The sequence below is a fragment of the Pollachius pollachius genome, assembly GCF_949987615.1.
Source record: "Pollachius pollachius genome assembly, chromosome: 1".
Classification (NCBI taxonomy): domain Eukaryota; kingdom Metazoa; phylum Chordata; class Actinopteri; order Gadiformes; family Gadidae; genus Pollachius; species Pollachius pollachius.
The window spans coordinates 4,462,523-4,474,525 of NC_136934.1; the positions used below are offsets into that span (position 1 = coordinate 4,462,523).

General features: G+C 52.1%; 1 protein-coding gene across 1 annotated transcript in view; it reads right to left on the reverse strand.

Moving 5' to 3' along the window:
- tcf7l1b (transcription factor 7 like 1b) overlaps positions 1 to 12,003 on the reverse strand; it is a 35,232-nt gene that overhangs the window by 8,584 nt on the left and 14,645 nt on the right. The window contains exon 4 of the mRNA XM_079738392.1: positions 6,893 to 6,976. Coding sequence (XP_079594518.1) covers positions 6,893 to 6,976 — 84 coding nt within the window. The remainder of the gene's footprint in view (positions 1 to 6,892; positions 6,977 to 12,003) is intronic.

Genomic DNA, 12,003 nt, shown 5'->3' on the forward strand with positions numbered 1-12,003 from the left:
CGACACCGGAGGAAAAGTGAGCGCTAGGCTTTGAATAAACATCCTCGGTTACTACATATGGCATCACGTTCACGGTTCATACGTGTCAGGCTCGATTGTTTTGCTCCATCCAACAATGTGTTTGAACACACCCAGCATTGCGTGCCCCATCTGAGACCTCTAAACCTGGCGCCAGCACATTTTGGGATGCAGTTCTGTGAGAATTCCAAATGCCGCTTATTAAAAATTCATTTTCGCTTGGAATCCACCAATAAAGTGTTTGCGCGAAACATTTTTTTTTTCTATATTTAGGATCATCGTCTCTAAAATCGCATTTCCAGGGCTGCATTCCCCTCAACAGAGTCTGAAGACTTTATGGAGTACAACTTGTTGTGCAGGTAATATCACCGATAAACTATTTTGATCTGCATCCCACCTGTTGGAACGCGTCTCCCCGGAGAGGTTAGGAGCGGTCGAGGTTCTGGGATTTTGCCTTTTAGGACCCAGGATGGTTACCTCATCACGACTCTCCCTGTCTTACACCAGATCCGCAGGATGCAGAGAACATTGCCGCTCTATTCCCCTCGTATGAATGAAAATAGATCATTTAAACCGTAGTAAGAATATATGGTCAGAGGCTACCTCTCCCTTTCGAGCCAGTACCTACAATAATCTGTCATGTCGCGTCGAAAAGAACGACACTCGGGGCTCAACCGGGGCTTAGTGCTACAAACAGGACTATCAATACCTCCTTTCAGACGCTCAGAAGTAACATTCCTCCCGGCCGGGCAGGGCTCTAACGCTGGGCGACCTCGTCCCTGGGCAAGGTGTAATAAGGAAACCGCATGAAACACGAGCTGGGCTTTAAATATAAACAACATCCAGCCGAGGGGACCGGCCGAAGAGCAACACGGACCCAGACGGGCTCTGCCCGGACAGACAGACCGACAAGAGAGACACCGTGGACTTTACCACAGAGGCGCTTGTAACAGCAAACAGCTCCCGTCCCCCTGTCTGTCCGTCCCCCCAACACACAATGCAGTGTTATTCCTTAGGGCTAGCTTGTAACCACATGGACAACAGCTTTTAAATAGTAACATGAGGGGGATAAGAAAAAGGGAAACAAATTGCGCAGTAGTTGCTGAAAAAAAAGTGACTGATTGTGGAGAGAGAGAGAGAGAGAGAGGGTGACGCAAAAGGTGGAGGTGGCAATGTCTCGCTACCGAGGCTGTCCGGTTTGGAAGGCCGCTAAGAAAAGCACACTCCTTGGTCCGTGTGGGTGGAGGGCCGGATTTCATTCAAGCAAACATGGTTTTGGATCCTGCACATCTGAATTGGATTACTAGGCAAACAGCCGACGGGGGAACCGAGCTTAGAACAAACTGAATAACCTTACTGCTTTTTTGTGTGTGTGTGTGTGTGTCTCCCTCTCTCTCTCTCTCTCTCTCTCTGTCCCCCCTCTCTCTCTTTACTCTGCAGTTCTGGGTGGGAGGGTGTACGGAGGGCCTCTGTCTCGAAACGCCGGGGAAGACAGGGTGAAAAGAATGCCTGGCATGCCGAGAAATGCACGCCTTGTTTGTCAACGCCAACAGGAAGCGGACGTGAGAGGGGACAGACCGTGGCGCTCGCCTTCACAATCTGCCGCCCTGAAACTCGCCATTCATCACCCCCCAGCTTGTGTTATCGCCTGGTCCCCCCCCCCTCCAAAGGTCACCCCCCCCCCCCCCCCACACTTCTAGAGGTCAACAGGTGGAGATCTCCCTAGGTTAGAATAATACACCGTGCACCAGTGGGCGGTGCTGCTGCCGGTCCCCGGGACAAACGAGTGTCTTCTCATGTCATAGCTTTTATTTTTGAAGGTTTTATCCTTTGCATGGTAGAGTGAGATAGACAGGAAGCTATGGGAGAGAGAGAGGAGCATAGGACTTACGGGCAGGAATCTAACCCCGGTCGCTGTTGTGAGGACTGTGCCTTAATGGTACGCTCTGCCTTAATGGTACGCTCCACCACCTGGGCGCCCCTCAAGTCATTAGCTTAAGGTTAGCAGACCAGAGATGGCACACACACACACACTCACTCACTCACTCACTCACTCACTCACTCACTCACACACACACACACACACACACACACACACACACACACACACACACACACACACACACACACACACACACAGACACACACACTCACTCACACACACACACACACACACACACACACACAAACACAGCATGCGGGTAGAGCAACCTCATCCAGCATCAGCAGGAGCAACTTAAATAGATACAGCCGATCGAATAAATCGATACGTTAATGTTTTCTATACAGCGTTGGAAAACACGTCCACATGTAAACATATTGACCTGAATGTGATGCCTCACAATGTGTTGGCGTACACTTGTAGGCATGGCTTATTTATAACTATTATTAAGTTTCTCTCGGGAGAAATGGAAGTCATTCTATCCCATGGTCTCGTTGCATGGCCCTGAATTTGAAACCTGTCCCTGAACTTGACTGGAATCTAAGTGTTGTTTCCATATTCCATTTCAGAAGAGGATCCAGTGTGTGTGCTTGCGTGTGTGTGTGTGTGTGTGTGTGTGTGTGTGTGTGTGTGTGTGTGTGTGTGTGCGTGCGTGCGTGCGTGTGTGCGTGTGTGTGCATGTGCGTGCGTATGCATGTGTGTCTTGTGGGTCTGCATCAGCCCAGCAGGGCTGCCGAGCCCCGATCAGTATTCATTCCAGGCAGCCCGAAGCCTTTGATTTCATGATGGATCCTGGTTTGTTCGCTGCTTAATGCAAAACGAGTGAATCTCCCAGGCATCCCAGTCAAAGGTCCGTCGGAGGAATATGGGTTGTGCGTGCGCTTAGTTTGCACCCGTGGTGCGGAGAAAACTGTTGACTCTGGTGAACTCTCTCTCTGGATCCAGATCCAGATTGCGAACACAACTATAAACACAAACGAAGGGACTGAGGGCAAAGCATCTCAGGAATGCATCTACCTAAATTGACGTTGGTGACAGAGAGCCGTCCAGCAGAAACGCGGGCCCAGCCAGTCTCTCGTTCCGTCTTCATTAGGCCGTAATGCGATACTGCGACAGGCAGCGTGATGCTTATCGGTCTTGTCGAACGCAGACGGGGCCCATACGAGAGCATTGTTGGCTATGATCTAATGACTGGTAATCATTGTCCAACCGAAACACTGCTCAGTGCTGCGATTACCATAGCGGAGAGGGGGTAATGAAGTAACGCGGGATAATACGGAGCCCATGCCCTGCGTAAAGAAAACAGGATGTGCCAGGCAGAGCGGTGCCGGTGGTTGGGTTATAATGGAGCCTTCCCCCGTAGGAGAGCAGAGTGTGTGCGCCGTTAAAGACAGTGCTGTCAGAGTGGCGGTAATGACAGCTAACTGGCGTGTCAGAATGCTGATGCACTCTGCATAACCGTCGTGACAGCCCTCAACCACCTCCTCCTGGCGGAGCGTCTATCTGTGCTCTTCTCCTCCTCGTCCCCCTCCTCATCCACTGTGCTGTGCCGGGCTCCGCTCAGGCTGGGCTGGCTGCGGTGTGGGTCCGGTCTGGTAGGACACTGCTGTTTGACAGTCAGGGCTCCTAGGCTGCTCATCACCTGGCCCTACAGAGCCTTTGATGTTTAATTCATGAACAGGCAGCACGCTCCCGACACACGGGCCGATATAAGGGGTGCTGAGCTACTGTGTGTGTGCGTGTGATTGCGTATGTATGTGTATATGTGTGTGTGCGCGTGTGTGCGCGCGTATATATGTGGATATGACCGGTGTCCGTGTGAGTGTGGCCATGTTTGTACGTGTGTGTGTGTGCACGTTTGTACTTGTGTGTGCGTTTGTGTGTGTGTGTTTGTGTGTGCCTTGAGTAGAGGACGCGCTTGTCAGTCGGTCAGTCAGGGCGTACAGGAGCAAGACCTTCCTCCTCATTCCCCTGTCTCCCAGGGGGGTCGACACCACCACCACCACCACCACCACCACCTCCACCACCTCCACCACCACCACCACCACCTCCACCACCACCACCACCACCACCACCTCCACCACCACCACCTCCAACACCACCACCACCTCCTCCACCACCACCACCTCCAACACCACCACCACCACCACCACCACCTCCAACACCACCACCTCCAACACCACCACCACCACCTCCACCAGCCCCAGCACCACTAACAAACACAACAGTACCGATTGAATGCTAAACAAAATGTTTCTGCTGAATAATTGAGGCTCCCTCTTCCAGAGCCGCCTCCCGCATTAGCATAGCCGCCTTATGGACCCAATCTGCGGCGTGGGCTGGGGCAGCCGCTCCCCTGGACGATTGGAGCCGGACGCACAGCCGGCTCCCCCCCCCCCCCCCGGCCCGCCTTCCTCGCCGTGCCACATGGCCCGTATGGAAGGGGAGGAGCCACCGGCCGGCGTGCCCTGTGTCTCCGTCTGCACGGGCGAGGACTAGTGGGGGGGGGGGGGGGTCTGCACGGTGATCCTACAGTCGCATGGGTCCAGACCATCCCGCTCCTCCCGGGGCCCCGGCGGTGGCGGCGCGCCAGAGCCATGACTTATTCATCGGCGAGCGCGTCTCCTCGCAACGGAGGGAGCGGGCGTCGCCGCGGAGACGCCCGCCACCTGTTTGGAGTCGACCTCCGCGCCGGTGTCCTCAGATGTTACTCTGGTCCGCACACGCACCCACGCACCCACGCACGCACGCACGCACACATGCATAGCCTCCTAGGGAAATAGGGAGTAACGTGTTCCCGGTGCTCAGGGAGAAAGTAAATCAAGTCGTTCATAAATCTGCTCGCTTCGGGAGGCAAGGCTCGTGGCTCCCTGGCTGCCTCCTCCTCCTCCTCCTCCTCCTCCTCCTCCTCCTCCTTCTTCGAGGTCTCTCCCTGGCTCCCGTTGGCCCTGGGCATTAATCCCCAACCCCTGTGTGAGGCCATCCGCTCCCCCTGCTCTCATTAGTGCTGTGGCGGGGCCTGGGGAGCCCGCAGGCCTGGGGAGGCAGCCTGCTGCTCCCCTACCCTCCACCCTCCACTCCCCGCTCCCTCTGCTGAAGTAATGAGCACATAATCAGCCTGGCTCCCCGGCACCGGCACACCAGAGGAGCATGTGGGCTTCTGGCCCAGTAGGGGGGAAGAGCAGGAGGGTGGGGTGGGCTGGGTGGGGTGGCTGGGTGGGTGTGTGGTTGCACTGTGGGGGGCTCATGCCCGAGATACACTGACTGTACCCAGTCACACAGCTTCCCCTCTCCGCTGGCTTCCGCTTCACGCCAGATCTGTTGGCCTGTCGACTTCCTCTTGTAGTTCGCGTGATGGAAGTTAGAAGGCTTTACTTTGGTGGAACACACAGGAGGGGTGGCCTACTTTGACTGCGTGTGCGTCGTTTGGATGCATGTACATCATTAAGGTAGATTCCCTTGTTGTAGATAAAGAGTGAATTATATACTGGACTTGGGTGTAAAGCCATGATTGCCGTGTTTCGATTTTTTCGATTTTTCAAATGCTAAAAAATAAAGCCTCCCTTCAGAGAGGAAGGGTTTCAATGATTAAAGTAATTGCAAGCACGTAGACGAGACAGAACATTAGCCTGAAGACATCCCGTTAGTGTGTGCAAAGGTTCTCCAAAGGGAGCAAGGTAGCAATGTAAAAGAGTAACATTCAGGAGTCAACAGAAGTATCCCTTTGCACTAGATTCACTGATGCCATCGCTCCTGCCTCACTGTTTCTATCTACTATCTTCGCTGGGTTGAAAGTAGTTAAATAGATGAAGGTCAAAGAAGTGCAGAGAAGAATCCAAAGCAGAGGCAAATGAATGCTCCTAATAAAGTGCATCCTAGCGCATCTGCCAGGCCGCAAGAGAGAGGAAACAATCCTGAACTCACTCCGCAACCTTCTCATCCCTCCCTCAATGCTCTTCTCTCATTCCCCCTTCTGCTAATTCAATCAGTGTTACCACCGTCCCTGCTGAGCCTCGTTTGTGTCGTTTAACATGAGCTCACGCATTGTGTTCCTCTAAACATGAAGACAATCAATAAACAATCCACGGCGTGGCAGAACACACGGCACAAAGGCTCCTGTGTCCGACGAACAGAGGTGGCCACAGCCCCGCTGGTCACTGCGGGGTCAGCGTTATTGTGATAAAATATCTTTAATTGGCTTCCAATTGAGCATGAAGTCAACCACAGTGCACGGCTCTCTCTCTCTCTCTCTCTCTCTCTCTCTCTCTCTCTCTCTCTCTCTCTCGCTCTCTCTCTCGCCCGAGACAGACTCCGCCTCCTTTACAAAAGCTTCCTTTGTCGTGTGCGCGATTATGGCCACTTATGACATCCAATGAGCTCCGACCGCAACCTAAACAGACGTGTCTGGCCAGGATACGCGGGGTCAAGGTGGGGAGGGGGGGGGGGGGTTGTTTAGCTAAAGACAAGCGAGGGCGGCCATAGTGCCTGTAGGGTGAAAGGACGGAACTCCCCGGACAGAGAGATGGGCCTGATACAGCAAGATGGTTGACGTGCCCGTACACCCATGTTGATCTAGACTTACAGTTAAGAACACACCGTCGGGCCAAAACAAAACCACTCCCAATAAAAAAATGTAGAAGAGATGAAAAACACACATATGAAACAGGTCCGTTGAGGTGCAGCACTGTCTGGACGGAGCCTAGACACACCTCCGTCACTCTCGCTCTCACCTGGGCTGGAAGCCCGCCAACACTGGCGCGGACTTTGACGGATTTACGACCGAAAGCTGAGTTATGTTGATACAGACGGAATGAATGTCTTCAGAGTACTCCACCAGCCTGTAACGTGAGCCGCATGGGGCCAGGGGGGTGTAGCTGTAGACGAATGGATCGCAGTGTTTGGGGAGGTTGGGTGGGGGGGGGTGGTACTTACTAAGTGTCCTGGTGTTGGGGAACGGGGGTCTTTGAGGCCTGCAGATCCCGGGACGTCCAGGAGAGGCCATTTCATATGCAGGTACTGTGGGCGAGAAGAAATGGAGACGGCAACATGAGAAAGAGCAGAGACTGCAGCGAAGGGCGGAGAAATGCATGGTATGTGTACATTCATGAATCACTGAAAAACGGGAAGATCTGTAACGCAACTCCGAGCTCCAATCTCACATTCAACAAGGCACCGGTGAGAGAAAAATCAAAACGACATCGGGCAATAAAAGATTTAGAAGAAAAAGAAAAGACGTTTGTGTATTATCGTGAGTTTACTACGCATATCAGCTCTTCCTCGTATGACTGGCTTCGGCTCTTAATGGTGGGACGCCAGTCGACCGGGGACCCATAACCTTCCACCAAGCACCTGTAACCGGTGTGGTGTTTTCTTTGCCCCAGACAGACGGCGTTCTGTCACGGACGGAAGGAAAGGGAATGTGAACCCGAAGACGAGTGGAGGACTGTGAAATTGACGTTCGTCAAGGAGGTGGACGAGGCCAGCTGTGAGCGTCCATCGCTGGGTGGGAGGGAGGGTAAAGGGCCGGGAATGGGGGGGGGGACAGCTGGGAGGAAGTCCCTGACAGAGGAGACCAAGGCTGGGGTGGAGACTGCAGGCTCGCCTCCCCTGTCCGTCACCCAGCCCCAAGGCTGGCCCCTTGAACCCCTGAACGCCCCCCCCCACACACACACACACACACACACACACACACTTTTTTTGGATTTATGTCACCGGTGCTATGAATGTGAAGAGTGTTATTATGGTCCGTTCTGAATCGTGTGACTAATTACGCTTCCTCGCGGTACTCTGTCATACGCAACAGGGACTGTGTGTCAGCGGCGCGCTCGGGATACGAACGTGAACACGTTACAATTCCCCGCGCGACGCAACAACTTTCCAACTCTTTTTTTCTTTCCCCTCCTCTCTCTCGGTGAAGCAACGGAGGTTCTGTCACAGCGGGACGGACTGCAGCATCTCAACAATCTGGTTTATCATTCAGTTTGAGTGTGGGGAGGAGCAGAGGGTGTCCCTCATTCAAGTGGATTTGTGTTTCCCGGGTTTTATTTGCAATTCATTTGAATGAGGGTGGACCGCGGTGGATCATGGTCATTCTTTGCCATTTTTATCTGTTTTGAAGGTTGATTCAAGTGAGGGGTGGGGAGATGATGATGTGTTAGCCCCTTTGCCTTCACGTTTATAAGTTGCTAAAAAAGTTGAACTGTAAAAAATTAAAACAAAAGCAACTCAGTGTCATCATTTCCTGGAAGTCGTTCAGATTGAGGAAGGATAAGCTTCAGTCAGCTCGGAGGAAGGAAGCTCGGACCACCGTGGGTTAAAAATGGAAAATACATTATAGCAGGGGGGGGGGGGGGGGGGAGTGAAGAAGAAGGAAAAAAAACATTTTCAGGAATGAGTTTGTCGGAGCAGGCATGGGGCATTGTTTCCTGACAGCTGGGGTCCGACTGAGCGCTGAAGGAAGGCGGTGGGGGGCGGGGGGGACCCCTTTTTTTCCCCTTCGCAAAAAAAAAAACAGGGAGGGAAGGAGGGAGGGAGGGGAGGGATTCTTGGAGTTGACATCAGCCCTCTTCATTTTCTCCATACTGCTCAAGGCTGAATCGTACGTTCCAAACTAATGGGCCCGAGTCCATACAACTGTCAGGAGGCCACTGCTTTTAGGGGCCGCTCGCTCCCCTATTGAAACTTTCCTGCAGCTCTGCTGTGCACGGACCCTAATGAATGCTGCTCTCCGAAGGGAAAATCCAAAACAATGCAGTTTTCTCTGTCTAATCTATGTCAATCATGGGCCCTTCCACAAATGAAACGAGCGCTATTGTGTGCGTTTGGTTCGGCCTCCCAGAGCCCACCCACCCTTGCGCACACCGGATCCATGCCTTGTTTGACAGCTACTGCCAGGAGTGAGGAACATGCCCCCAGGCACTTTCTTATTCTAAGCGCCTACTTTTTTTTAATTGCCCCTGTGTCCTGTGGAGACACCGCTCATTGGGGGTGTGAAACATCCGCCCAGGGAGATGGCAACCTTTCTGTTAAGGCAGAGACCACGCAAGGGTCGCTCTCTCTCTCTGTCTCTCGGTCCCTCTGTCTGTCTCTCTGTCGCTCTGCCTGTCTCTCTGTCTCTCTTTCTCTCTGTCTCTCTGTCTCTCGGTCCCTCTGTCTGTCTCTCTGTTGCTCTGCCTGTCTCTCTGTGTGTCTCTTGTCTGTCGCTGTCTGTCTCTCCCTCTCTCTCTCCCCCCCCCCCCCCCCCCTCTCTCTCTCTCTCTCTTTCTTTCTCTCTCTCCCTCTCTCCGTCTCTTGGAAATATTCCCAGGCAGGTCGATATATAGTCAATTGTTTCTCCTTACAGAATAAAGTGAGGAGGTGATTTATTTATCATATTTTTCCTAACTCCTTAAACTACTGCCTTCCTCTCAGAGTTCTCTCGCTGAAATACGGAATCCTGTCATGCTGCCAACTCAGCCGGGAACTGCTCCCTCTTCAATCAGAGACCGGAGGAGAAACCAAATGGCATCACATAATAACCTGATAAAAATAAATATAAACACTTAAAAATACTCGTATATTTTACCATATTCCAAAACACGTTTTTAGACACTTTTAGCCAGATATTAAAAGCAAAAAAAAGAAACAATTATACAATAGCAATACGCTATTGACAGATGCCCTATATCTAATTTAACTGATTTAACAATGCTAAACCAACATATGGCCTGGGTGCATTGCGATGCCTGTTTTACTGCGGGATTTAGGAGCGCCGCTGCAGACCCTATGGACGGAACACTGAGAGAATCCTGGCAGTTAAGTCTGAGCCCCTAACTGGTCCATTTCCACTGCTCTCTAATTGTCTTCCAGCCTGCACTGACAGCCTCCAACTCTCAGAATAGACATCAGTAGAATCATGTGCTACTTTTTGAGGACCCACATGCAACAAAGGTGGCAGTGATGCCACACACACACACACACACACAGGCGACGTGTCCCCCTTTGGTTTTTTGAACAGAGAGAAGACAACATATGCTCTGGGGCATTTGGCCTGCCAGTGATGCTTTCTAATTGTTACAGTACTCACACTGTGCAAAGGAAAACAGGGCCAAGAGCCTTTGTCATTTGTGAAGCGTGTGGGGCCACGCGTCAGTCCCGACATCAGAGCGCCGCATGCAGACAGATGTCAGGACATTTGCTGTCAAACTAAGTCTGCTACCCTGCCAAAGTGACAGAACCGTTCCCAAAACTTTAGCAACTATCCACGCAGCGGGTGGTTGCTCTCCACGCATGTGTTCGTTGTGGATAAGCCCATGCATTAAAATAAATGGTGTGTTAGGAATAGAACAAAAAGTATAAATAATGAATACATTTGCAGAAACAAGTACGACTACTACCAGAATGATTTTTTAAAACAGTGTGAAACACCAACACCTATCACCAGCCAATGGCAGGTCGATTTGACCATTAGGCAGGTAAGAAAATGCAGGGTTACATGTAAAAAAAGTAGCTTGGCCAGTTGATTTTCGACCGGTAAAAAGACCAAATTCTAAAGGTGACTTCTGACCTCTGTTTGAAATGTGAACCCCTGAAATGAATTTTTTTGATTTGATCGCTTCATATATCAAGTCATGTTTGTGAAACGGAACTCCTTTAGACAAAACAATATGGGGCTGGTGACAACTAAACAAATGAGTTTATGCACAAGCCTGTTGCTCAGACAAGCCCCACTGGTTGTGCATAACCCCCTCCCTCTCTCCCTCCCTCCCCCTCCTCTCTCCCTCCCTCTCTCCCTCCCTCCCTCCCTCTCTCCCTCCCTCCCTCTCTCCCTCCCTCTTCCTCCTCCCTCTCTCCCTCCCTCCCTCTCTCCCTCCCTCTCTGAATAGTGGAGCAGCAGGAATGCCTCCATGGATTGCGCCGGCAGATAATGTCAATCACCTGCTGTGCCCAGAGCCCCGCCCTATTGTTTTCCTTCCCCCCGCCCCCCCCCCCCAACAGAAAACAAATGGGCCACACAGCATGATGTTTGGCTGAGGTGTTAATTACACTCCCCTGCCCATATGAACGGCGGCCTCAGACAATGGCTCTTGCGTGCCCTGACACAACAGTCCCTCCCAGGTTAGCTGCGCTGATATCACCTGCTCACACGGGGGCCATTCACACCTTAACTTGATCTATGCACGGAGCACAATTAGAGCTTTCACAGGGAGGACAATCGCTTTAAGTAGCCCCCCCCCCCGCCTTCCCCCAGCATCTGCATTAAGGCCCTTTGTTTGCACACATTAGTGGCAATTAAGTTGACAATTCTTAAGCAAACCCAGACCATTATTGTGGTAATCAGCGTTTAATCATTTGGGAAACGACGAGCGGCTGATCAGGTCGGACCGGCGTGGCGGTCTGCTGCTGGGGACGCCGTGGCCGGGTGGAAGAGGCTCTGTGGGGACCCGCTAGATTGGATTACGGAGGGAGAGGAAGTCGCACATGATAACAAAGGGGCTGGTCTGGACACCAGGAGAAGGAAAAAAAAAGACCAAGGAATAATATTTATCCGATACCATAATTGGTGGAACAAATACGTCCCCGTCCCGTCAAACGGGGCGTATGTGTGTTTACGTTGTGCATGTGCGGTGGTACGGCGGGCTGGCGGTGTACCATGTGACCTGTTGTTGGAGGAGCAGGGCTTAATATAAAGCTCCGTAACATTAAACAAACGTAATCAGCGTGAATGGCTGTTAAATCAACGCATGCACTTCTGGAAACCGACAAAACGGCTTTACTCCTTTCACCGTGCACTCAAGTCATTACCGAGGGGGGGGGGGGGGGGGGGGTAAAACAGATCATTTCTCTGCACGCAGGACCGAAACCGGCGGGCTTCTTTATTGAGTTAAACCTGAGGAACCTGTAGCGGTTGAGGTAGCATGCCGGCTAATGGACACCACATTGGAAGTGTCCATTAGTGGACGGAGGGGTGAAGTTAAGTGAGTGTGACAGGGGGCCACTCCCTCCCCAGGCCGGACCTCCATTGTGACCTGGCCTGGTCGCCCGGCACTCTTATTCACAGCTAG